The 25,813-nt window shown below is 44.4% G+C and overlaps 1 protein-coding gene across 4 annotated transcripts; it reads left to right on the top strand.

Moving 5' to 3' along the window:
• Positions 1–1,068: 1,068 nt before the first annotated feature.
• AMMECR1L (AMMECR1 like) lies at positions 1,069–24,782 on the top strand. 4 transcript variants are annotated; one of them, XM_081142030.1, is made up of 8 exons: positions 1,069–1,293; positions 2,688–2,797; positions 14,335–14,779; positions 16,625–16,735; positions 17,054–17,168; positions 17,828–17,918; positions 19,628–19,724; positions 21,293–24,782. In XM_081142030.1, exons 3-8 carry the CDS (start codon positions 14,373–14,375, stop codon positions 21,402–21,404), a joined length of 933 nt encoding a protein of 310 aa, XP_080998156.1. In that variant the 5' UTR covers positions 1,069–1,293; positions 2,688–2,797; positions 14,335–14,372; the 3' UTR covers positions 21,405–24,782. The 4 variants fall into 4 exon arrangements, with proteins under 4 accessions (XP_080998156.1, XP_080998158.1, XP_080998159.1 ...); XM_081142032.1 differs by lacking the exon at positions 21,293–24,782 and adding an exon at positions 20,689–20,831; XM_081142033.1 differs by lacking the exon at positions 16,625–16,735.
• Positions 24,783–25,813: the final 1,031 nt, after the last annotated feature.

Raw genomic sequence — 25,813 nt, 5'->3', positions numbered from 1 at the left:
CCACGCCAGGGACTGCTCTTTGCTCCCCGGGCGCACACACGTTAAGGACCCCTTCAGGCGCACGCAGCCCGCAGCGCACACGCCGCACGCTGTGCCCGCCGGGCCGGGCCGCGCACCTCGGGCGCCTGCGCTGCGGGTTCAGTCTCCTTTCAGGAGGCAACCGACCCAAGTTTCTGTGTGTCTGTCCCTTCCTCTCTGTAAAAACAAACGTACATCTCAAATGAGGATTAAGAAAGAGAAAAAGAGAAGAGGCTGTGCCCTGCCCACGCCGCAAGCCTGTGAGATCTGGGCAGGGCTGAAACAGGACCGTCCGCGCAGCTCCATCTGAGGGTAAAAACGGAAACGCCGCCACAGATTCAAATCAAAAAGCAAGTGCGTGAAATTAAAACGATTTATTCCTAATCTTAATAACGGTTTTTACTGTCCTCTTTGAGGCCCCTGCCCTGCTGGCGCCGAGCAGGGTGCCCTCGGCGCCCAACAGCCCAGCGCCGGGACCGCTCCTCAAGCGCGCGGCCCGCAGCTCGCCCTCCCTAGGACCAGGCTGGCCAGCGGGCCGGCAGCTGCTCAGAGCTGCCCCTTCCTGGCTGCTTGGACGGCTCGGTCCGCGTCGAGTGAGGCGACGGGAGCCCAGGCGCTCGGGAAAAGAGCCTGGAAAGCTGAGGGCCGGCTCCTCGGCGGCAGGGCCGAGCCGCGAGGCCAGGCAGCCGGCGGCGTCCGGGCGGCCGCCCCGAACCTCCCGGCGCGCACGGCGCCGGCGAGGCCGAGGCAGGCGGGCTCCGCGCCTGCGCCGACAGCGGCCCAGCTCGGCGTCTCGGGGGCCGCGCGCCGTCCGCCGCCCCCGGCCCTCGCTGCGGGCCCGGCTCTACTCCCACTGCCCGAACTTCGGCCCGAGCCCTGCGAATCCGCCAGCTAAACTCAACTCCGGCCAATGACGAGCGCCGGCCGCGGCCACGTGACCGCCGCGGAGAGGGGCTCGGCGCCCGGGTCTCTATGGTTCCCGCGGCGCGCTCGGCGGGCGCGTAGCCCACGGGAGAGCCCCGCCGTCCGCCTCCATTACCTCACTGCTCCGGGGGCTGCTGGGATACCGGCCGGCGCGGTCCCGGCAGCGCTCAGTCCTCCCGCGGCGGGGAACACCCCCGGCTCTTCCTGCCCCGCCCCGCCGCGCCGCGTCCGGCCGCTCGCGGGCCGGCTTCTCTCGGGAGCCCCCACCCAAGCGCATGGCTCCATGAAGCAGGAAAAGACGGAGCGCGAGAGGTCCCGTCCGCCCCGGCCGCGCCTGGACCAGGAGAGAAGGTGGGCAGCTGGGCTGCGCCTCGCCCGCCGGGCCTGCTCGCCGAGGGACGCGGCCGGTGCCGTCCCGGGGTCGCGGCGAGGGCCGGGCGGCGTGGGGGCGGGGGCGGGCGGCTAGGCCCGCGGGCCGCGGGGCCCGGCTGCGGGCGGGGGTCGGAGGCCTTGCCGGGAGGGCGGGCGGACGCCCCTGCCCGGGGCTGCTGGGCGAGGCGAGGCTCTCGCTCCTCTGGCACGGCCTCCGGGAAACAGTTGCGGGTCCGGGTAAAGTTTGGTGGTCCCCGGCTCCTGCCGGAGGCCCCACCCGCCCGGCGCCCCCTCCCCTCCCCTCCACCCCCCGCGCTCCTCCCCCCCGGCGCCCGGATTCCACCGCCGCCTTTCGGCCCCGCCGCCCTACCCGTCGCTGGGCGGTCTTCCCAACTCCTCCCCGCTGCCCGGACTCTCTCCCACCGCCTTTCCTACCTTTCGCCCTCCCCCGGCCAGCTTTCCCCCGCCCCCGGCCTCTCCTTCCCCTCTCCGTCTCGTCCTCTTGCTTCACTCTTTCGCGCGCACTCCTCTTCCTGTTTTGTTTTGTTGGTGGTTTTTTTGGCCAACCCCACCCTCAGTCTCTCTTCCCTTGCCCACCTATAGCCCCCATTTCCTTTGTCTTTCCCCCTCTACTCTCTGGACTTTATACCTCTCTCCTTCCCAGGCTTGGGGCTTGCCCTTCATCCCCTGCCCTTCCCCACCGCGTCCTGACCTGACCTCGCTGTGCCACCCTACCCCGTCCCTGTGGGCCGATCCTCTTTCACTGCCCTCTTCTCGGGCGGAGCGGGTGGGGCCTGGAGTCTCCTGTTTACATCACTGGGAGTAGCTCAATGCCCTACTATTAGGGGGTGGGGAGATTTATGCGAGACTAAGAGTAAGGATGGATGACTCTTACCAACAGTTAGCATCTCCACCTGGGGTAACGAGGTGGCATGTCCGCAGGACCCTGGCCTGCTGTCCAGTAATTCTTCAGCACCATCTTTGCAGCAGAGGATTTGGAAATATGTTTGTATTCTGAAACCAGTGGAGAGCCTTGAAATGGTATATCTTGCCCTGAGAGCAAGTTTTGATCTAAATTAGTGGTGGAGAAAGTTTTAATGTGTATCTCATGTTCAGGTTCAGTAAAACCTTTGATCCTCAGTGTCCTCACTTCTTGGTGATGATGCCAAGGATGAGGTGATTCAGTGTGTGGGACTGCCATTGCCACCTTATATTTAGATTTTGAAATGTTTTGTAGTAAAGAGAGCCAGCCTGTCTCTTAGCTATTTGTGTTTTTAGAAATTGCTCTGTTGAGTTGTAGTTTTCAAAAACCATCTCTTACATCTACACTACCTTGATTTTGTTCATTCACTGCACCTGCATTTCCATCTTAGGTACAGGAAGAAGGAATGGAATCGGAAGGAGGAAAATTCATTTCAGAGACAAAATAGCTCCCCTCCTCTGTTATAGCTGTTCCCCTGGCAATATACACTTTCTGCTTTCAGTGAGTATTACCTTGGATATTCAGAATAGAATTTCATTGTTTTGTTTGTTTGTTTGTTTTAGGCCTGTGTTAGGACTTTAGAGTGTAGGTTGTACTTTTTTCACTTGGATTTTTCTACTTCCATGTGGTGGTCTTAATGTTGATGAAGTTCTCTCTACCTGCTCTCTTTTAAAATAATTTAAATATGTAAAGACAAGTTTATTGTTCATAATCCCAGTAGAGTGACCTAGACCGATGTGTAGCGTTACACTTACCATCTTTATCTTTAGTCTGTCTCTGCCCCTCCCCAAATTACTCTTTATTTTTTTACACAACCAAGGAGCATAACTCAGTACAGTTCTTATCAAGATCAGTTATTGGGTCTCTTCCTTCCATATAGTTATAATGTTCAGAGATTTTTGGAACATTTTGCCCTAAATCTGTTACAGTGATCCTATTATCTTTAAAATAATTAAAATTCTACATGTAAACAAAGTTCTGGAAAAGTTTTCATTACTGTTGTGTCCCCTTGAATTTATATATTAAATTTTTTTTATCCTCGCCCGAGGGTATGTTTATTGATTTTAGAGAGAGAGGGAGGGAGAGAAAGAGAAACATCAATAGGTTGCCTCCCATACTAGCCCCGACCAAGGATCAAACCTGCAACCTAGGTATGTGCCCTGACCAGGAATTGAACCTGCAGCCTTTTGGTGCACAAGTCAGTGCTCTAACCAACTGAGCTACCTTGCCAGGGCTTCCTTTGAGTTTATTAATAATGGTGTGCTGCCCAGCTGGCATGGCTCAGCTGTTGAGCCTTGACCTACGATCCAGGAGACCTGTGTTTGATTTCCGGTCACAGCACATACCTGGGTTGCTGGCTCAGTCCCCAGCAGGGGGCTTGCAGAAGGCAGCTGATTAATGATTCTCATCATTGATGTTTCTCTCTCTCTAGCTCCCTCTCCCTTCCTCTTTCAGTAAAAATATATTTAAAAACAAGCAAACAAAAATAATGGTATACGGCCTGGCCAGCATGGCTCAGTGGCTGAGCATCAATCCAGGACCCAGGTGGTCACGCCTGGGTTTCAGGCTCGATCCCTAGTAGGGGGTGTGCAGGAGACAGCAGATCAGTGACTCTCATCATTGATGTTTCTATCTCTCTCTCCCTCTCCTTCTCTCTCTGAAATTGATAGAAATATACTTAGAAAAAATAATGCTGTGCTAACACTTGTTAGAGAGTTTTTCAGAGTGCTTCATATCTTATGGGAGCCTCACAAACCCTCTGTGAGGGAGGCAGGGAAGAAATATTTTCATTTTACAAATGAAAGAACTGAGGCCAGAAAGATCTAGCACCTCACATAGTAAAAGGAGGGGTTCTAAAAACAAAACAACTTTTGACGCCTATATTCACGTTTTTTCTTTAAGCTAAGTTGACATGAAAATGTATAGTTCTGTGCAATTTTCTAAATCTGTAACTTTTAAAGCGATGATATAGGTAGATTTACATTTTGCAGGGAAAATTTTTACACGGCAAGTACTTTGTGTGTGATGGGGTTTCAAAAATATGGAAATGAGTATTTGAAATGATTACCAGAATGTTTGTGGATTTTTCATTTGACTATTATTGGAATAGTTCCATAAGTAGGCCAGAATTGTATCTCAGGTACTATCTCACAACTCATCTGATGGAATTGTTATTTAACTCTCTCACAAAGCTTGATTTGAATAGACATCTGTACACTAATAAGAGAAAAAAATGCAGAGACCTCATTTTGCCTCTTTCCTACTACAAATCTTTCTTTGTTGTAAGGTCATGCCCCCTAGTAAACTGTTTTGAGGCTTGTCTTCAAAAGGTGAAACTAGATTTTTTTTCCACCTCCAGGCTTTTGTAGATACTTTAATCTGATTATTGTTTGAAATCTAACTTTGACACAGTAGTTCTATTAGTATTCAATATATATCAAGACTTCTATAATGATAGCATATTTTGCAAGTTTAGTTTCTTTTTTAATATAAACTTAAAAGAAGAACCAGGTAGAATAGAACTGTGTACAACTCGCAGACCGCCCAGTATTCTTTCTTTACGCTTTCCAGCACTCACAGTGAAAAGAACAGTGGATGATTTATTAGAAATCGTTACTCTTCAAAGACGAAAGCATTAAGGTCATTGGAGTAATAATTACATGTTAATATTACAATCTTTTAGACTACAAGGTGGTTCTTAATAGAATTTTATTATGAAGGCACTTATTTGTGTAGAAATGGTAAGAACTCAGAGCTATGTTGTTTTTGGAACGTACCCTACTTTTATTAGTAAAGGTAGTGGTAGTATTGATTATAGCAGATACTTTAATAAATAGTAGTTATAAGCCAAAGAACTACTAGATGCTCTTCATGTGTTGTTCATTGACTGCTCACAAATAACCCTGTCTATACAGATGTGACAGCCTGCCTGAGTTTGCCTAGCTTAGTATGTGGCAAGTCATAGTTGGAATTTGAGCCTAGACTGTAACACCAAAGCCTAGGTTTTGTCCTCTCAAGATGGGAACTGCTCTGGGAGCATGTCACTTTGTTGTTTACAATGACTTAGGAGTTTTGGAAGAGACACCCCCCCCCATCAAAGGAGGAAGGTCCTCCACCCAGCCAGCCACTTTAGTCAGGGTGTCCTCCCCTGAATACCGGTCTTTATACCTTGTCTGTAAACATCAGCAATTTTTAAGACATCATTTGTATTAACTCTTGAAATCATAAATTGCCCTCCAGGCAAATTAAAGTGCCCCATCAATTCAAAAAGAAAGAAAATTCTTCTCAAGTGCAGTTTAGAAAGTAGGTATGGCCTGTCCAAGGAAAGCCTTGAGCAACCTGAATATCACTTGAGACCAGTTTCAGGACTGACCAGTTACTGATGTGTTTTAGCAAAGAAGACAGCTACCAGCATAAATCAAACAAAGTTAATGTAGGGGATATTTGGCCTAATTTTTTAATTAATTGTCGACATTGACTATCCATTTTCCTATGAATTGAACCATTCCTAGGTTTGGGCTGAATAGAGTTGACATTGTTGATAAGAATAGATACTTAGAATTTAGCTTCCGTTTCTGATACACTCTCCAGTTAGCATCACAATGGTATCAAGTGTCTAAAGATTAGGTTTTGCCATAAACATTCTTTTTATAAAAAAGACAAACTTAAATGAAATTACTAGGAGATTTGTAGATAAGGTTGCTGGTGTGTATACTATATGCAGGGCACCGTGTTAGGTTTTATGAAAGATAAAACAAAGGCCACCTAGCCTCTGAGACTAAAGGTGAGGATGATTTCAGTACTGGCTGGAATTGAAGTGGGTGTAAAACCCTGCTTGGTCTCTCTGCAGAAAGGGAGGAAAAGTTGCCATCTGGCCTTTGTTGTGTACCCTAAGGAAGGGCAGGACACTTCAGTGTTGCATGTCAAGTAAAGGTATGGTAACTTTTCAACACTGAGCATACTTGGACACTTACTAGGTTAGGAGGTCTGAAGTGCAGAGGTAAAACAGTAATTCCTTTTATTTCCTCCAGCTTTTTGTGGAAGTTTGACTTTGTCTCCATCTGGTAGAAATTCATTTTACCTAGCTCATTCTTGTTGATCTCAAGTGAACAGAGGAAAATGAGATCACTACTACTGGCTGTCAGAGTGGCCCTTGAGTTTAGTTATTTTTAAGAGAAAGAGAGAGGGAGATATAGAAACATCCATTATCTGTCTCTTGCTCGACCCCCTACTGGGAATTGAGCCAGCAACCCAAGCGTGTGGCCTGACAGGGAATTGAACTTGGGACCTCTTGGCCAGGTGAGTTTAGCTTTGAAAGTAACCATCTGAAGGCTTGAGAGGGTCTCAGTGACATATGTGTCTGTAAAGCAAGGGTTTTACACTTAATTCCAGTTATTTCAGATGAACTGACTTTATAGTAGCCATTCAGTTAACTCCTACTATGATCAAAGTTGTAGTTTTTATGACATTTTGAGGAAGAGTAAGAAATTTCCATATCGTCTTTTAGAAGAGATGTTGAATATGTCTTTAGAGGTGTGTTTTTTGTTTGTTTTTTAAACTGGTCAGACAGCAGGTTAGTCTATTGTGTTGAAATTCTGTTATTCTGAGGTATCTTACACTGTACTCTTAGATGCGAAGCTCTTGGAGAAATGAGTGTCTCCACTCATTGTAGGGTGGTCCTGGAAGCTGAGTCTGGGACTCAGTCTGGGTTGTGGTGAGATGCCTGCTGTGTTGGAGTAGGGTTAGAAGAGTTTCCAACCTAAAGAGAAAGTTTTTTTGTTATTTATTTACTTATTTATTTTTGATTTCTGAGAGAGGAAGGGAGAGGGAAAAAGAGATAGAAACATCAGTGATGAGAGAGCCATTGATAGGCTGCCTCCTTCACACCCCCTACTGGGGCTGGAGTTGGAAATCCTGGCATGTACCCCAACTAGGAATCAAACTGTGACCTCCTCGTTCATAGGTGGACACTCAACCACTGAGCCGTGCCAGCTGACAAAGAGAAGGTTTGTATGAAATTAGTGTGTAGTGGCTAATGTTGTAAATAGGAAATATTTGCTACCAGCACCCTGTTTTACCTAACATCCTTTTTTTTTTTTTTTTAAATTTTTAGAGAAATGTGGATTTGTTGTTCCACTTATCCATGCATTCACTGGTTGCTTTCTGACATATGCCCTGACTAGAGATCGAACCCACAACTTTGGAGAAACGAGACAACTCTCCAGCCAACTGAGCCACCTGACCAGGGCTACTTAATACTCTTTTTTGTTTTTATTTTTTAATATGTTTTTATTGATTTCAGAGAGAGGAAGAGAGAGGGAGAGAAAGATAGAAACATTGATGATGAGAGAGTCATTGATTGGCTGGCTCCTGCATGCCCCCTACTGGGGATCAAGCGGAAACCTGGGCATGTGCCCTGACCAGGAATTGAACCATGACCACCTGGTTCATAGGTTGACACTTCTTCATTATAGTTCACTTAATATTTGCTTTATACTGGCAGGTAAATAAAATATTGGCCCCTTAAAAACATGCCTTCAAAATAATTCAGTGGAGGAGGGGAGATGGAGTGAGTAGGTAGAATGTAGATGAAATAAGATTGGCTATATGCTCTGGCTAGTGAGGCCCAGTTGGTTGCGCGTCATTCCATGCACCAGTGCACCAGGTCTCCAGTTCATTTGCCTGTCAGAGCACATCCCTGAGTTTCAGGTTTTGGGCTCAGTCTCCAGTAGGGGGTGTGCAGGAGGCAGCCAATCAATGTTTCTCTCTCATTGATGTTTGTGTCTTCCTCCCTCCCTCTCCCTCTCCCTTCCTCTCTCTGAAATCTATAAAAACATAAAAAAATTGGCCATATGTTAAAATTATTAAGGCTGGATATTGGGTTCATTATGCTTTTTAATTTTAAGTTTTGAATTTCCCATAACTTTAATTTTTTTCATTTTATTTTAAATCTTTATTGTTGAGTGTTACAGATATCCTTCCTTCCCCCCCCCCCTTGCCCCCTGCCCCAATCCGGATCCCACCTCAGGCCTTGACAACCCTATTGTTTGTGTCCATGGGTAGTGCATATATGCATATAAGTTCTTTGGTTGATCTCTTCCCGCTCCCTTTCCCTCTGAGATTCATCAGTCTGTTCCATGTTTCTGTGCCTTAAGCTCTATTTTATTCATCAGTTTATTTTGTTCATTAGATTACTTGTTCATTTATTTTGATGTTTAGAGTCAGTTGTTGATAAATTTGGATTTATTGTTTGTTTATTTTTTTCTCCTCCTCTTGAAGAAGTTTCTTTAACATTTCTTACAGTACTGGTTTGGTGATGACGAACTCCTTTAGCTTTTTCTTGCCTGGAAAGCTCTTTATCTGACCTTCAATTCTAAATGATAGCTTTGCTGGGTAATCTTGGTTGTAGGTCCTTGCTTTTCATCACTTTGAGTATTTCTTGCCACTCCCTTTGGCCTGCAAAGTTTCTGTTGAGAAATCAGCTGACAGTCATATGGGTTAGTTACCCTTGTGGGTTACTAACTGCTTTTCTCTTGCTGCTTTTAAGATTCTCTCTTTGTCTTTAACCTTTTGCATTTTCATTATGATGTGTCTTGGTGTGGGCCTCTTTGGGTTCCTCTTGTTTGGGACTCTCTGTGCTTCCTGGACTTGTATGCCTGGTTTTTGCACAAGGTGAGGAAGTTTTCTGTAATCATTTTTCGCAAATAGGTTTTCAGGGGGTTTTTTGCTCCCTCTCTTCTTCTTCTAGTATCCCCATGATGCAAATACTGGGCTGCTTGAAGTTGTCCCAGAGACTCCTTGCACTATCTTCATATTTCTGGGTTCTTTTTTTCCTTTTGCTGTTCTGATTGGGTGTTTTTTGCTTCCTCATATTCCAAATTGCTGATTTGATTCTTGGTGTCCTCTAGTCTACTGTTGATTCCCTGTAAATTATTCTTTATTTCAGTTAATGTATCCATTTCTTCATTTCTGACTGGTCCTTTTTTATGTGGTTGATGTTCTAAGTTTCTTGAAAGTATCACTAAGTACCTTGAGGTTCTCATTAAGTTTCTTTCAATTCTCGTTAAGTTCCTGAGCATCCTTATAACCATTGTTTTGAACTCTGTATCTTGTAGTTTGCTTGCTTCCATTTCATTTAGCTCTGTTTTTGGAGATTCCTTCTGTTCTTTCATTTGTGACAGGTTTCTTTTTGTTTGTTTGTTTGTTTTGTTGTTTTTTTTAAATATATCTTTATTGATTTCAGAGAGAGGAAATGAGAGGGAGGGAGAGAGAGAGAAACATCAGTGATGAAAGAGTCATTGATCGGCTGCCTCCTGCACGCCCCCTACCAGGGATACAGCCCACAACCTGGGCATGTGCCCTGACCGGGAATCGAACCCCGACCACCTGGATCCCAGGTCGACGCTCAACCGCTGAGCCATGCCTGGCCGGGCTGTGACAGGTTTCTTTATCTTCACATTTTGGCTGCTTCCCTGTGTTTCTTTCTATGTATTAGGCAGAGCTTCTGTTTCATGGAATTGGTAGAGTGGCTTTGTGTAGTAGGTGTCCTCTAGGGCCCAGTGGCTCAGCCTCCCCAGTCACCTGAGCTAGGCCTTCTAGGTGCTCTCCTGTGTGGCCTGTGTGCACTGCCCTGTTGTAGTTGAGCCTTGATTGCTGTTGGTGTCACTGGGAGAAATTAACCCCCAGGCCAACTGACTGTGCTTACTGGCTGTAACTACAATGGAATTGCTGCTGTGCAGGAGAAACTCCTATGAAGCAGGATTTGCTTCAGTGGGGCTTTGGTCCTCACCAAGTCTGCCCCTTGAGTGTGTCACTCATGGGAGTGGTAGGATGATAATCTGGTGTTGTCTGAAACTGACCACTAGGTACACTGTCTCTGGGGCCTCCTGGGAATTGCAAAGTCAGCTACTGCCTGTGGGCTGCTTGGTGCCACCTGGCACGAGCTACAGAGTAATCTTCAGATGCCTGCTGTTTGTGTTAGGCTTGGAGGTTCCCAGGAGAGGCCAAGCTGTGAACCAAGGCAGGCTGCTGCTAGTGCTGGGCCTGGGGCCCCTTATTGAAAAGTATGGGACATGCTGAGGCCAGCTGTTGCTTGTTTGATAGGTTTTAGGGGAGTCTGAAGACTGAGCTAGGACAGGCCATTCATTGGAAAAGCCACTGCAAACAGCTTGGATGGGGCTGCGAATTGGGTGGGGCAGGATCTCAGGTACTCACCAGGGCTGGGCGAACAGTGTAAGCCAGGTTGATGTTCAAATATGGTGACTATCTGTCAGCACTGTGGTGGGGAGGTCTCAGTAAATGTACAAAGACCTCTGCCAGCACTTTTGTCTGGGAGAAAACTTCCCCCCAGTTCTTACCCTGATGCCAGACAATTTAATTCCTCCCTGTATATCCCTCGAACTTTTCAAGCTGCTGCTCCAATGCTAGAGCTTAGTGGGAGTGAGTCTGTGTAAGTCTTGCATGGGCCTTTTAAGAGTAACTGCCTGGGGCTCTAGCAGCCTCTGTGTCACTCAGCCACAATCCTGGCTGATTTTTACAGCCAGAAGTTGTGAGAACTTCTCTTCCCAGCTCTGGAACCCTGGGTTGGGGGGTCCTGGTGTCAGGCTTGGACCTCTCGTTCCTCAGGGAAACCTCCAGAGCCAAGATATCCAGCCCTGTTTTAAACCACTGCACGCTACCCATCTCAATGTGGCTTCTTTTTTTTTCTTTCTTTTTTTAATCCTCACCCGAGGATATTTTTTCCATTGCTTTTCATAGAGAGTGGAAGGAGGGGAGAGAGAGAAACATCAATGTGAGCGACACACATCCATTGGTTGCCTGCTGCAGCACCCAAACCTGGGTTGTGGATGGTGCCTGCAACTTGGGTACGGTGCCCTTGACCGAAATCGAACCCAAGACCCTTCAGTCGGTGGGCCGATGTGCTCTCTAACCACTGAGCAAAACCATGTAGGGCTCAGGGTGGCTTCTTTATTTCTCTAGTTGTTAAAATTTCATTCAGCCAGATTTCAGGTGGTTCTGAATGATGGTTGTTCTGTGGTTTAGTTGTAATTTTTGTGTGGTTGTGGGATAATGTAAGTACTGCATTTACCTACTCTGCCATCTTGACCAGAAGTTTTCATAGACTTAATTTTATAGGATAAAATTTTAAAGCAGTGCCTTTAATATATCTTTGATGCAGAGAGTCTATAGCAGTGCCTTTGGTTACTACTTGAGAAGATGAATTGAATTGTTTAGTGGCCTCCTGAGATTTGCTTGGGTTTAAAGAGCCACAAGATTTAGGTTGGTTCTATTGATTTCAAATTATAGATGGGGGGGGATTGTTAAATTTAATCTGTTGTGATCATTCCCACTGCAGATCACTGGTTGTACATTGTGTATAGGCAGAATATTCCCAGACTTCAGGTCTTTTGCCCTGGCATGGTGTGAAAATCTCTTCTATTGTGCTGTTTCACTCATCGGGTAGCTCATCACACCTGCTAAGAAGCACCGGAGTTGCTACAATCTCATAACATTTAGCTCTTCCTTCAGGTGTGCTTTGACGTGATGAGAATCAGGAAAGATTTCTTTTTTTTAACCTTTGTGTTTCATCGCTTTTCTTTGTTTCTTTGAATTTAGGGGCTCTCTGGAGACATAGCTTCCTGGCCCTGTTGGCATGTTAAAACTCCAGCTCTCTAGAGATTCTTCTGCTGCTTCATTCAACACATATCCTAAACCCCCTCTGTACTGTTACATACAAGGTAGAAAGTTAAATGAGAGCTCAGAGGCCAGTGACATCCATTGTGAACTCAAAGGATAGTGTCAGGAGAATTGGTAATTGTCCAAGTGATGGCTGAGGTGTTGGTTTTGAATATTTTTTTCTTGCTCCATTTTTGTTGGCAAGATTCTGCAAACTATTAGGCTAGTTTTTAATATACCCTTGATGTAATTTGTTTTTCATCATGCCCTTAGTAAAGGGACTGGATCCGATGGCTGGTATTGGCAGGCCTCACACTTTGTGACTTGATGGGAAAACTGAGGCATTGGAGTCTAACAGATAGATTGTGGTCCTAGTTCTAACTCTGCCACTTAGTCGCAGTCTAGCTTTGAGCAGGTAGTCTGGCTTATTAAGCTTGAGGTCCCACCTATGTAAAATGATGGTCACATTGTCTGCCTTGCTGAGTGATTTGGGGGCTCTGTGAAACCCTGTTTAGAGAGCACCTTTTCGGTGCAAGCACTACACAGTGAAGTCCTGGCCTTCCAGGAGTTCCATACTGGTTGGAGCAGTTAAACAAAGCCCAGGTGGTGAGAGCAGCTGAATAAACTTGACACCACATGCCAGACACTGTATTAAGCACTTCATACATATTAAACTCATTCTCCTGACAACCCCACAAGGCAAGTACTGTTAATTCCATGGTGAGGAAACTTGAGTCAAAGAGGTAATCCTGAAGAGATTAGGATTTGTGCCCAGGCCAGTTGGCTCTGGAGTCAGTATTATTCAACCAAGACATTCTGCTCCCTCTCTTAATTGTCTGAACAAGACAATGAAGTCCATGCTCAGAAGCAGTATAGTTTTTGGAAGTTTTAATGGATCGAGTGCATAAGGCTTTCTTAAAAAGAAACCTGTTTCAAGCCAGACATCGAAGTGTACAAGGTATTATTCCTCAACAACAACTTTCATCTCAGTAAGAATTGGCCTAGACACAAAAATGTGTATTTTATTATGGATCAGCATATATCACAAACATAAACAAGTAGTATTTGTGAACTTTTGTATCTCATTCAACTTAAAGTGATAGGCTGTTTTTATAGAAATAATGGCATTGCAAATAGGTAAATATCTAATTTGACTTAAAAGGCTGTAGAATTTATAACCAAAACACTATGTTGTAGAGCAATGCCTAAAAAGACAGTTATGTGCCCTGTGTTCAAGTCAGAAAAAAATTTTAGGTAAAGTAATACATATATTATTTGGGGGAAGGCTAAAACTAACATGTAATGACTTGAGAAAAAACAGTATACTTTTCTCAAGTTAACAGAATGTTTTATAAACTTTGATATAATCAGTATTGAAATAACTAGGATCTCTTTTTCCTGATTCTGTTGATTATGGACACAACAGAAAGAGGATCTCAGTCATGTTATAGCTATACATTTTTACCTTAGCCTTTTTAAGAAAAAAATTTAGTAAGAAGATCCTCCCACCAGATGACACACTGTGGTTTTCTGGCCGATTCATCTGATGCCACATTGTGTTAGGCTGAGTGGCATTGCCTATGTTTGCTTTGCTATGACAGGGCAGAATGGCTACCTCACAAAAGGACTGTGAAGCTTGGGTCATTTGTATGAATAAAGGTTTTATACTAGGTTGTAGCGTTTCTTGAATGAGGTCTTAAAAAGATAGAGAGATGTGTAAAAATTGGAGTGAGTTCTGAGAACCAAAGAAAATGAGTGTCATTGAAGAATGATATCTGTGAGGGCAGAAAGATGGGAGCCTTGTGTTAGAAGTGGGTTCTTTCCAGAGTGGCAGTTAACTGCTTTCCACCTTCACTAAAATCTGGGGCTGAAGTTACATGTATATTTAGGTTAGTGATGAGGAAAATGCTGAAAGGATGTGGCCAACAAGGAAAACCATGAAAGTTCCTCCGGGATCCTCTAAAGTGATAGAGAAAGCAACCTGGTGGAGAGTCTGGTGGGTCAAATGCAATCTTCTAGCCAGTCTTGAAATGTCCTCCATCATCTAGCTTCACAGTGGCTGCCACCCCACCCTTCCTTTTGCCCAGGAGAGTCCTGAGCAAGAGAGAACCTTGCTGCCTGCCTCCGCCCGTGGTGATCATAGCTTTATGGAAAATAAAACGTTCTTTAGGAAAAGGATTGGGAGTTCCTGCCCTGGAACTCAGGGTTTCTTGTAGCCCTGCTGGTCTTTGACCCTTTGTGACCATGTGACCTGGTGAGAGAGAGAGTTGATGACTCTTGCGTCTCTGTGGAGACTCTTTCTTTTGGTTTTTCTCTTTTTAGCTAATCATTTGAGTTAATGCTTACCTATTCTCTTTGGTTAGGGTTCTGTAGCATTCCGGACCTCGAGCACTGAATCAGGATGGGAAAAAGACGTTGTGTTCCTCCACTCGAGCCCAAGTTGGCAGCAGGTTGTTGTGGGGTCAAGAAGCCCAAGTTATCTGGAAGTGGAACGCACACTCACGGGAATCAGTCCACAATTGTCCCCGGCTCTAGTTCAGGACCTCTTCAAAACCACCAGCATGTGGATGGCAGCAGTGGTCGGGAGAATGTGTCGGACTTAACTCTGGGACCTGGAAACTCTCCCATTACACGAATGAATCCCGCATCGGGAGCTCTGAGCCCTCTTCCCCGACCCAATGGAACTGCCAACACCACCAAGAATCTGGTGGTGACTGCAGAGATGTGCTGCTACTGCTTTGACGTCCTCTACTGTCACCTCTATGGCTTTCCACAGCCACGACTTCCTAGATTCACCAATGACCCCTAGTGAGTAAATCCACCAGGGCAGGGGACAGTGAGAAAGGCAGGGTGACATCTTTCTACTACTTAAAAAAGCTTTAACATGATTTGGGCAAAGGGTGATAGAAGTAGGACGATGAGGAACATCCAGCAATATCTAGGGTGTTCACAGAAGGGACTGGGTTATATTTGGAGGGGGTGTGGGCTTGTTAAAGTAATGTTCTGGAAATCAGTAATGTTCTTGGCTCTTCTGTTGCTTCAAATGGCTCTGGGTAGGTCACTTATCTCTCAAGTGTAGAGGCCACACCATCACATCATTGTGGACCCTGGTAGTGTTGAAGTCCAATGAGACTAGGAGCTTATTTAGTGGGAGCTGTGAGGCTTTTAACAAGGGTCCCCTCACTTTATTGGCGATCCCATGGTAATCTCATGGTGGACTTCTGGCACCCCACCCAGAATGTCAGAATCTGCTATATTGTTTTTAATTCAAGATTGTTGTTTGTCTCTAGCCCTCTCATGTGCCAGTGATGTAAATAGTACGTGTATAAAGTGTAAAGTGAAGAAGCTCATGCCAGCGTTTGCTCCTTTCTCAGAATTGGAAGCAGCTCTGAGCTGCCTTGAAAAAGCTTTTTGAGTTTTGTTTTTTTTGAGATGCTTTTGGAGCACTCATTGATCTGAGATCACTCCTTGGTGTACTAAGGCATTGCACAGCCTACTGGGTAGGGAATGGAGGGGCATGAAGAAAGATCCTTGTTCTTGGGTGACTCGTTGAGTAGGTAGACCACAAGCCCAAAGTTAAATAGTGTGTGACACACTGTGCAGAGTAGAGGGGAAGGCTGTCCTGTGTGTGTCAGAGGAGAAGAGATGAAGAGAAAAATTCCTAACTGTCCAGGGCAGTATTGCGGTAGGTTATCGTGGTCAAAAAAGCTCTATCGAGCAGGTGGAGATGCTTAGACTTGGTCTGAATGGGATTAGGAGTATTCTATAAAGGAGAGGGACACAGGTTTGGGAGATTAGGAGTAGCGTTGCAGGGTATGGGTTATTATTTTTGGGAACTCATATTTCCATCCTGCAGACAGTGGAATACTTGGAGTTTTTGAGTAGGTTTTAAGACAGTAACTCTGGCTGGTTGCTGTTCAAGTGTTTTAGTGCAAGGGAAAGACGTGTAGGTGGGAGACCTGCTTTGTAACAGTGATCAAAGAAGTAGGTAACTTTAAAATTTTAAGTTATTTTTTTATAAGTTTAATCAAGAATCAAGGAGGTGAAGGCATAGGAGCATGGAGGAATCTCAGGAAGAGGGACAGACCTGTGACCTCTAAAAACCTGTCACTGTCAATCTGATGCATCCTAATGAAGCATGACTTTTGCCTAGAAACAGAAAATGGCAACTTCTGCTAATACTAAGCTCTCCAGGAAACACTTTTTCTTTTCTGAACATTTATGAGCAGGAGATATTTGTGGTTACCAGCAGCAGAAATAATTATGGAAACAGTGTGGGGTTGCAGGGAGTGCTTGCAGATGAGGAGGTGGTGTACAGGCCTAGTGTGTCTTCATGAAGAGGAGAAATACATGGAGAATTAGAAGAAAAAAAAGTACTGGACAGAGGAAGAGGAGCATAGCACATACATGTGTCAGCGAGGCACATGGGAAAGGCTGCCCAGAGAGCCTTTCTCATGCTGCCTTGTTGAGCTGTCCTCTCCATTTCCCACAAGGGACTGCGTGACTCCCAGAAAGGAGGAGTCCTTCAGATAGCTGGCAATTCAGAAAACAATCCTTTTGGGGAATAACAAATGAACAGGAATAAAGCCAAGGTTTTGTTCTTATCCATGATTGATTTGGGGCTGGAGAGTGTTTTGTGTTTTGCTTTTTTAGTCCACTCTTTGTGACATGGAAGACAGGGCGGGACAAGCGGCTTCGTGGCTGCATTGGGACCTTCTCAGCCATGAATCTTCATTCAGGACTCAGGGAATACACGTTAACCAGGTAATTACACGAGGCATAAGATCGGTGGAAACATTCACGATCAAATTTATCTACAGAATCAAAAACAACTGCCTGACTTTATGTCTTCAAAATAATAAAGAATGAGTGTTCTCTGTTTGGTAATCAGGAAATGTGGAGGCTCTAATCTGGTGAGTCACTTACCAGTTCCAGTATAAACAGTTAATAGCATCAAGTTGTTTTTTAGCACATTAGCATTAATGGATGATAGAAGTTCTCTGCATAGCTCAAGTCATAAATATTCAGTCACATGCTCCCACCTCCGGAGTAGCCTCACTTACGTTTTTTGTCCCCTTGCAGTGCACTTAAGGACAGCCGATTCCCCCCCCTGACCCGAGAGGAGCTGCCTAAACTTTCCTGCTCTGTCTCCCTCCTTACTAACTTTGAGGATGCCAGTGATTACCTGGACTGGGAGGTGAGAACAGCTGCATTTGGAACTCTGCATCTCTCGTTGCATTTGGGTTCGGGTTAGTACATGGTGATGTATCTCCTTGACTGAGAGGGTATAAGAATGTGAAACCTGAGTTTGGAAGCAATTATGGGCAACATAGGTGACAGAAAAGGTTCTACAGTAGTAGAAGCAGAAAGAATTATGAAGGCTGCTCTGCCTTCTTCCCAGTCCGTTCTGGTTCACATCCTTCTCCTGTGCCTGCCAAGTAGCAGTGAGGGTAAAGCACAGCGTTCCAGATCCCTCGTGGTGAGCCCATGAGTGAAAGTTGTTATTTAGAGTCACTTGTGAAGAGTCGTGAACCCAGATCAAAACCCTGTGGCATGTTCATTTAATGGGATAGATTGAAGGTAGAATATTCAAGATTATCAGATGAGCTATTGAAAGAATTTATTTCTATAAACGTTATACTCTCAGGTGACTACATGTGGAATCACACCTCAAGCTATTTTTTTTGGCTTCTGTATTTGAGAGAGCATTCATTAGTGATGAAAATCAAGAGGTTCTCCTTTTCTCAGACCTGGGTCAAGCTGGTCAGGAGACAATGTCAGTTTATATGTGTATGGCTGAAGTTCCTTTAGAATAAATAAATGCCATTTATTTGATTGTGTGTGTTTTTTCTGTAGGTAGGGGTTCATGGGATTCGAATTGAATTCATCAATGAAAAAGGTGTCAAACGTACAGCCACATATTTACCTGAGGTTGCTAAGGAACAAGGTGAGTTGGACAAATGGAATTTCGGTGAAAGTTACTGTACATAGTGTTGCTGACTAATGGGCAGAAAAGTGGTGTGTGGTATTTCAGCCCAGCTGCTGCTAAGAATGAGCACCCTTTTAATATCTGTCCAATTCCTATGGAAGGGGCAGTAAACATTAAAAGATACGGAAGCTGGGAAAAGAAAAGGGGTAAAGTGTTCTACTTACTTGCTTGTTTGACTTTTAGTGAATAGCTTTCTTTCTTATCTCCCAAGATTGGTAATTGTAGCAAAATTCTACCAATCAACTTGACACATTGTGGAATTCAATGTAAAGGGAAGCTGCCCATCTCAGCCCATGGACTCTTGGTCATGAATTATTAAACAGTATTATAGCCCAGCCGGGCGTGGCTCAGCGATTGAGCGTCTACCTAGGATCCAGGCAATCGGGGTTCAATTCCCGGTCAGGGCACATTCCCGGGTTGCGGGCTTGATCCCCAGTCAGGGGCATGCAGGAGGCAGCCGATTAGTGACTCATCATTGATGTTTCCATCTCTCTCTCTCCCCCTCTCCTTTCCTCTCTCTGAAATCAATAAAGATATATTTAAAACAAAAAACAAAAAAACAACAGTATTATACTTGGAAAAAGGCAAAACATAATTTCTCCTGTAGTATTGGGGGTGTGGGGAAAAAAGAACTTGGTAGTTAGTAAGTTCTTAAATTGCGACATTGGAGGTCGGAAATAGGTTGGACAGGTTTTCTCTTTAAAACAATACCTTTAAATGTTGCTTATGCATTCTGTGGTGTGCAGCCTCATTTTCTTTCTTTCTTGGAATTCTGTTTTTAAATTACTCTGTAAATTAACGCACACTGTATTTGTTAGATGGGAACCTGAAATAGAAATGTCCAGCTCAACATGTCAGTGAACTATGTGGAAAGCGAGCTGCCTTGTTGGTTTTTATTGGGTTGTGTTTAAACTTTTTCAAAAACAGTGAGGATGTGACATAAAATGGAAACCTTTTATCCACCTATTTGGAATCATAAATCTCACATTTCTCTACAAGGGGGCACCCCATAACTATTTTCTAATACTGAGATGTGATGATAACTTAGGTAAATAATCAGATTACTTTTGGCATTTGAATAATGATTGGAAAAATTAAAAAGTGGTACATACTGCAATAATTTAGGGAGTTTTATTTGGTTTTTAATTTGATATATTTAGTTTTACCTGTTAAAAATATGCAAGAACAACACAACAGCTATATGTGAACAACTTTCCCATCCTTTTTAAAGGAGTAGCTTCTTTCCTACTGTCAAGTCTCTATAATAGAAAACTGGACTCCTAGAAATCATCAGAATGAAGGAAGGCCAGCCACACAAAGGAGTGGAAGCTGCAGAATTCGAATTCTCTTTTCCACAGAACAGCCCTGATTACCAGCACTAGGTCAACAAGCCAGTTTAAGTTGGGACCTTGTTTGTTCCTAGGTACTTACACTGGGATAACCTCTGACAGGAAAGGTGCAGGAGCAGGGGCTTGGAGGTAGCCGTATGGCTGTATCAGGCCATAATCTCACGTCTCCAGGATTTTCCTTGAACTGTCAGACAACTCAGGGCCCAGGGCTTCCTCTGCCCCTCCCCAGCAGTTGTGGCCACTTCTCCCCTCTCCCTGTGTTAGAGATGCCCCACTCTGTCATTGTTCACGACCTCAGTGTGTGTCTCCTCTCCTCAGACTGGGATCAGATCCAGACAATAGACTCCTTGCTCAGGAAAGGTGGCTTTAAGGCGCCGATTACCAGTGAATTCAGAAAAACGATCAAACTTACCAGGTAAACCCGTCTCATTTTCCTTGTCGTTTTAATTTAGTTGAGCTTGGATGGAGGGTACTTCTGATGGAAAGGGGAAGAAAAAAATGTCTCTGCTGTCTCTTGGTGAGGTTGAGGCTCTGGCAGCAAAGGCAAAGATTCCCCAGCCTCCTGAGTGTCCCTACAGCTAAGCTGAGTGCAGGTGGAAGCAGGGCGAGGCCACTGAGCAAGTGGTGGGTGTCTGTGCCAGACCCACTGGGGGAGGCTGACGCAGTCAGGTGGCATGTTAAAGGAGTAGTCAGAAATGCTTTTTATGAAGAGTTAAAAGGAAACACCTCTGCCTGTTTGGGGAGAATGCTTTTTTGGGGAGGCTGCCTAGTGTGGTAGAATGTACATAGAGTTGGGGTCTGAAGCTCAGCTCCACCACGTAGCCATGTGACCTGGGTCACTTATTCTGCCTCTTGAGTGTAAAAAACTTTCCTGTCTATAAAAAGTGAGTGATAATGCCTTAGGTTTTTTTTCAGGTTGTGGTAAGGTAATATATGAGGAATTTCTAGACCAGGGCCAGGCAGTAGATGTCAGTTCTCTTCCCATCCCTACTGAAATAAAAAACAAGAGAGGTTTAGCTTCTGTGGGCTTCTGTGGGCCTCTGGTCCCCTGATCTGTAAAATGCAGAATAATCATATAGACCTCACAGGTCTATTTGGAAGATAACCCAGTGTTTTTGAAATGCTTTGGATTCCAAAAACAAAAAACAAAAAGCTTCAAATACAAAGCATTATTATTATTTTATTATTATTATAATTTATTTGAACAGCCATTTCCCTGTCAAAATTCAGGAATAATCACCTTGCAGTGGAGGAGTGATTACAGTGGGAAAGAGATGGCTCTGGGTAAGGATTGTCACACCCAGCTCCTGTGGTCTGTAGTAGGCTCCATAGGTTTGTAACACCCCATGCTTCGCATCCTGACTCATGGCTCTTTCCAGAGCAAAGCCACAGTGCTATGAATTCTGTCCTGATGACCCTGTGATATATGGCATATTCATCCAAGAATTGAGACTTGTCCTGTATAGCCCCAGGATCCTTTAACCTGCTTCATGAGAATTTGACCCAGAATTAGGTATCTGTGCCCTTTTGGTTATAAATAACTTGTTTGTTGCTTTTTGCAAATTGAGGTTGCATTTCTGTCAATTTATCACATTTTAACCTGAAAGATTTGCAGTTTACACTGGGCATTGGTTGCAGTCATCTTCCAGTCTGCCACCCATGTAATTTGACTTGAAATTCTTCCTTCAGACCCCAGTAGCAGATTGCTTAAGAGCAGCCTTATCAGCATATATAGTGTTTAAAAGTGGGATGTGCAGAAAACACATTCTCAGGGGTATTGTGATTGTGCTTTTTCATCTTGTTCATTTGTAATAACAACATTGTTTTCTTGTGCTGTCTTTCATTTTCTGTAAATAAGGTTGCTCTTGGTCTTCCATTTTATTCTTTCAAAATGTGGAATAAGCTTTTGGTTTTCTCTGCTGAGTGAATTGACTGAATGAAGTGTTTGGGGTTCATAATACCCTTGCCTGTTTCCTTACACAGGTACCGAAGTGAGAAGGTGACAATCAGTTATGCAGAATATATTGCTTCTCGACAGCACTGTTTCCAGAATGGCACTCTTCATGCCCCGCCCCTCTACAATCATTACTCCTGACACAAGGCTGCATGACCAGTCCAACCCCCCTGTGGCCACCAATGGCTATGACATCATTGGAGCAGATGCCTCCTCTTCCTGGTCCAGTTACTTCTATTACTGCACCATTTTATGATGCTAGCTTCCGTTGCCAAGTCTGCCTCCAGCTGACTCGGGGGTGGGGCGGGAGGGCGGGGTTATATTGAATGAAACAGAACTTGAGGGGCCCAAGCCTTATCTTAGCCTTTCCTCATTATGGGGTTCTGTTTGATTGGGGCTCCTCCATGACTAGTGAGAATTGCTGTGTGGGTTCAGAAGACCCTCGGCATGCACATGGCTGTCTGTTTTTTGGCTACACAGTGGAAGCTGGAATTCATGATTCCTGAAGGCTTACCCCACATGCTCCCTTATAGCTTCCCCAGATCAAGTAGATGTATTCCCTTGGCAGTCTGGGCAACGGAGACCAACAAGAAACATTTTTAGGTTATTTTAAATTCCTTTTTTTAAACTCCCATTTATTGCATACCAACAGTTGATTACAACCTCCATGCTTCATAAGTGGACGCCATGTGGGGGTTGAACGTGGGGACTGTGAGTCCTTTGAGGCTCCTGGACAGAGACCCACATCAAGATCGAAAGCCCTTTGGATGGCGTGGCAGATCTCATTGCTCAATCAACCTCGAAGGTTTTAATTCTAACCCTACTATCAGTTGGATTTTCTGGCACTCTTCTTGCATTGCGTCTCCTGGTACTGAACAGAGAGCTCTGTGGTGTAACCTGCTGAGGAATGAACTGGGATGCCTGCGGGAGGTCCTGACATCATTGCTGCATGCAGTGTGAAAGGAGAGACCTCTTCCTTACACCCGGCTACCTCACTCCTACTGGTAGCAGTGCCTATAGCTGCATCTAGAAGACGGATGTTCAAACAAGCATCTGGGTTGGGCTTTAGAAAGACACATTGTCACAGGAGAGAATCCAGGGTCTCCAAGCTGTTTTTTCTTTTCAGGCAAACATCTTTGAGGGACTTGAAAGCAGAGAAGTTCCTCTTTCTAGTTTCCCTGTAGAAGTGAGAAGACCTTTGATGATTTAGTCCTTTACAGGATTTTAGAACAAAGCTGTGTAATTAAAGAAGGTGAATCGTTATCTTGCCTGATATACTGGGAATCTTCACCCCACAGGGCAGAGTTCCAAATAGCTCATTTTATTCTAGGTCATGCAGTGTTTCATGTGGCATATTTCCCTTTCCCATTGCTGCTGACTCTAAATAGCTGTCGGCAAGTTTCTCTTCCCTCTTGCCTACTCTTCACTCATTTGGTGGCAGAGTTTATAGAAGCTGAAGACTTAGAAGATGCTTTGGAAACATTGTAACAGAGGCACTGCACTGAGAGAGGTGGCCAGTTGGAAGAAAAGACCCTAAGGGCAATATACTGTTTTTCAACAACATGCTTAGAGAACTCGTGAAGTGGATTGGATGTCAACCTGGTGGACACAATGTTTTTTAATTTATTTTTAAAAGTTTATGTGGAGATGGTGTGGCTTTCCAGAATGGGCAAGTAGTCAAGCCAAAAGATCTTTTGAGTTTTCTTCTGCCAGGAATTGGGGGTGGGGACTGGGCAGGGACACAGTCTAAGAAATGACACATGCTATTTCAGGCATAGCTGTCTCATTTCTTGGGAGAGATGAATAAAGGTGGGCACACTTGCTTGGCATCATCCTCTGTTCATGAGGCCATGGAGTGTGCAGGGGCAATGGGCTGACATCAGGATGCCCAAGCTGGGCTGCATTCTCGCTTCCTGCCACTTGTCCCTTGCAGAGGTAATGAAAAAAAGCTATTGAAGATGAAGGGATTGTTTCATGATTTCCTGCTGCTGAGAATAATAAATGTCTTGTTACAAATATGATGACAGTTCCTTTTAGGTGCCATGGATTGATGTCAGGGTGGTCAGTTCGGGATTAAACCACCCACCTTCAATTTGTACAACAGTATTGATATATAGGGCTACACTTCATTACTGTTCAAGTGTTCTATGTTAAAAGTTGTTTCATTTCTAAAGGTTAAAAACAAAAAATTGGTGCTAAAATTTTATCCCTGAGCATGTTCAGTGAAACTGGTCATGCAAGCTTTTACAGTGCCATGCTCTTCAAACCTATTTTTTCTTGTAGAAATGTTGCCCTATTTGTCTTCCCCAATGTATAGTGTGTTATTTTATTTTATTAGGGGTGGGGTAGGATACCTGCCATTTAAAAAAATGAACAGAAATTTTTGAACCCACAAAATGGGAGGGTGGGGAATCAGTGCACCAGAATCGGGCTGGTTAAACCCACCACACTGCATTGGGCTCAGTGGTCTTGGAGAAGCCTTACTCCCTGCACATTGCCTCACGCTCCATACAGGGCCAGCAGTGGAGATGCTCGAGGTCCTCTTGCTTGTCAAGGGGACTCAGGAGTCGACCAAGGAAAATTATTTGGCCCTGTCAAGAATGGCACTATAAGTGTCCATCTTAAACGGGGCCTAGTCAGGAAGCAGTCTGGAAGTATTCAGTCATGGTCACCTCATAAAGATGTGTGGCAGGTGGCTCTCAGGAAAAAATACTAGGTCTGGATCATCCATGTGGCAGCTTTGCATAGGGGGAAGACAGCTCTGAACTAGAACTGAACTGCTTTCCACACGCTTAACCAACACGGTGATGAGGGTGGTGGTACATGTGTGAGTGGCAGGTGTGAGGAGAAAGGGATGTTTTTTGCTTGGTGTTTTGTTTGTCCTTGGGCTGCTCAAGCTGAACAGTAGGTGACCACTGTTTTCAAGGAACCAACCCAATGTGGCTGGTTTGGTTGAGAGTTTGTTTAATCCCTAGCTGTGAGTGCCTTTTGGTCTGGAAAGTTAGCTTGTTTCATAATACCCACAGCTAGGACATTCTCTGTGTAATTATGAATTGTGTTTGTTTTACATTAAAAGAGAATGTCTGATCACTAGAGTTTGTCGGTGTTGGATTGTTTCCACTGTGAGGCTCTTAAATGTTTTTGCTTCATAATAAATATTAAAGCAATTCACATTAGAGACCCTTTCAACATGAAAGCTTTGTCATTGAGACATTTTATTGTTTATAGTGAAAATCATCTATACAGAAGTCCTGGGTGTTAATATTTGCACAAGATCTGTTTTCCATGTTACACCTACAATCACTAACTGTTATTTTCTGTTGAGATTCTGGAGCCTAAGGAGCTTGTAGGCTGTTTTTTGTTAATTTTCATCCCTATTTCCCTGAAGCAAGAGACTTTGTATGGCCTTCAAGTGCAAGGACTTCAGACCAATTCTTCGTATTACACTTGGTTGCCTCTTGGCTATATAACTTCTGAGTGCAAATCATTGTAGAGAATAAATCATAATGGGTAAAAATTGTTCTTTGTCCTGCCTCTTCTTCTTTTTTTACAAAATAATTTTTTAGAGAGAGAGGAAGGGAAAGGGGGAGAGAGAGAAACATTGATGTGAGAGCATAACACCGATTGGCTGCCTCCTACATGCCCCCTACAACCTTGCAACCCAGGAATGTGCCCTAACTGTGAATTGAACCTGCAACCTGGTGCTTGGGTCGATGCCCAACCAAGCCACACCTGCCAGGGCGCCTTTTTTTAATTTTTAAAAATTTTAAATAGTAACAGTCCTATTTTTAAAGACAGCCAACCAGTGAGGCTGTATATTCTTTGTGGTGTTCATGACCTCCAATAGCATTGCACTTGTATCTTTTTTTGTGTTTGTAAGCAATACCACTGATTTTTTAGAGCAAAGTTTCCTGAACCACAGTTCATGAACCCTTTCAAGTTTGGACTTTGGAAAGAAGGTTCACAGGTCTCATTAGCTTTCCCAATGAAACTGACCTTCTCCATAAAGTTAAAAACTGAAGAGGGGCAAAAAATACTCAAATTTAAGATACCATTTGGTGACATTAATCCAAACAACAGCCCTGAGACATTGATATATTCTGATCCAAAGGAAAATGTTTATTCTTGCATAGCCCAGAAATATGAGACATGTTTGGAGGAAAATGACACGTTTTTCAAACACAAACACATTCTGCTAAAATATTCAGTTCTGAGGCCCTTAAACTTGGCAGAAGTCATAAGCATAAGGCCACATAATAGATGTCAGGGATATATGATAATTTTGGAAATAAACTGAGCAACTGATTAAACAGTTTGGTTACAACTCAGGTGTGTGAGGATTTTTTTCTTCAAGAGAAATGACTCTAGAGATGATTCCACATTACCTATAACACAAACAGCATCGAATTCCACATCATTGTGTTCTGGGTGGGGTGTGGTGGTGGTGGTGACACTACAACAAAAATGCCGCCCTGGCTGGCGGCTCGGTTGAAGTGTCATCCCATACACCAAAAGTGCAACTGATTGATGTTTCTCACATCAATGTTTGT

Source organism: Miniopterus schreibersii (genome assembly GCF_964146895.1).
Source record: "Miniopterus schreibersii genome assembly, chromosome: 7".
NCBI lineage: Eukaryota > Metazoa > Chordata > Mammalia > Chiroptera > Miniopteridae > Miniopterus > Miniopterus schreibersii.
Note: the sequence above shows the minus strand (reverse complement) of the source record. Positions and strands in the feature narration are given on the sequence as shown.

Bases quoted from the DNA above. Each gene is read 5' to 3' on its own strand.
- AMMECR1L (XM_081142030.1), top strand. From the start codon at position 14,373: ATGGGAAAAAGACGTTGTGTTCCTCCACTCGAGCCCAAGTTGGCAGCA. The intron at 14,780-16,624 runs GTGAGTAAATCC...TTGCTTTTTTAG, and splicing joins AGATTCACCAATGACCCCTA to TCCACTCTTTGTGACATGGA. The intron at 16,736-17,053 runs GTAATTACACGA...GTCCCCTTGCAG, and splicing joins AGGGAATACACGTTAACCAG to TGCACTTAAGGACAGCCGAT.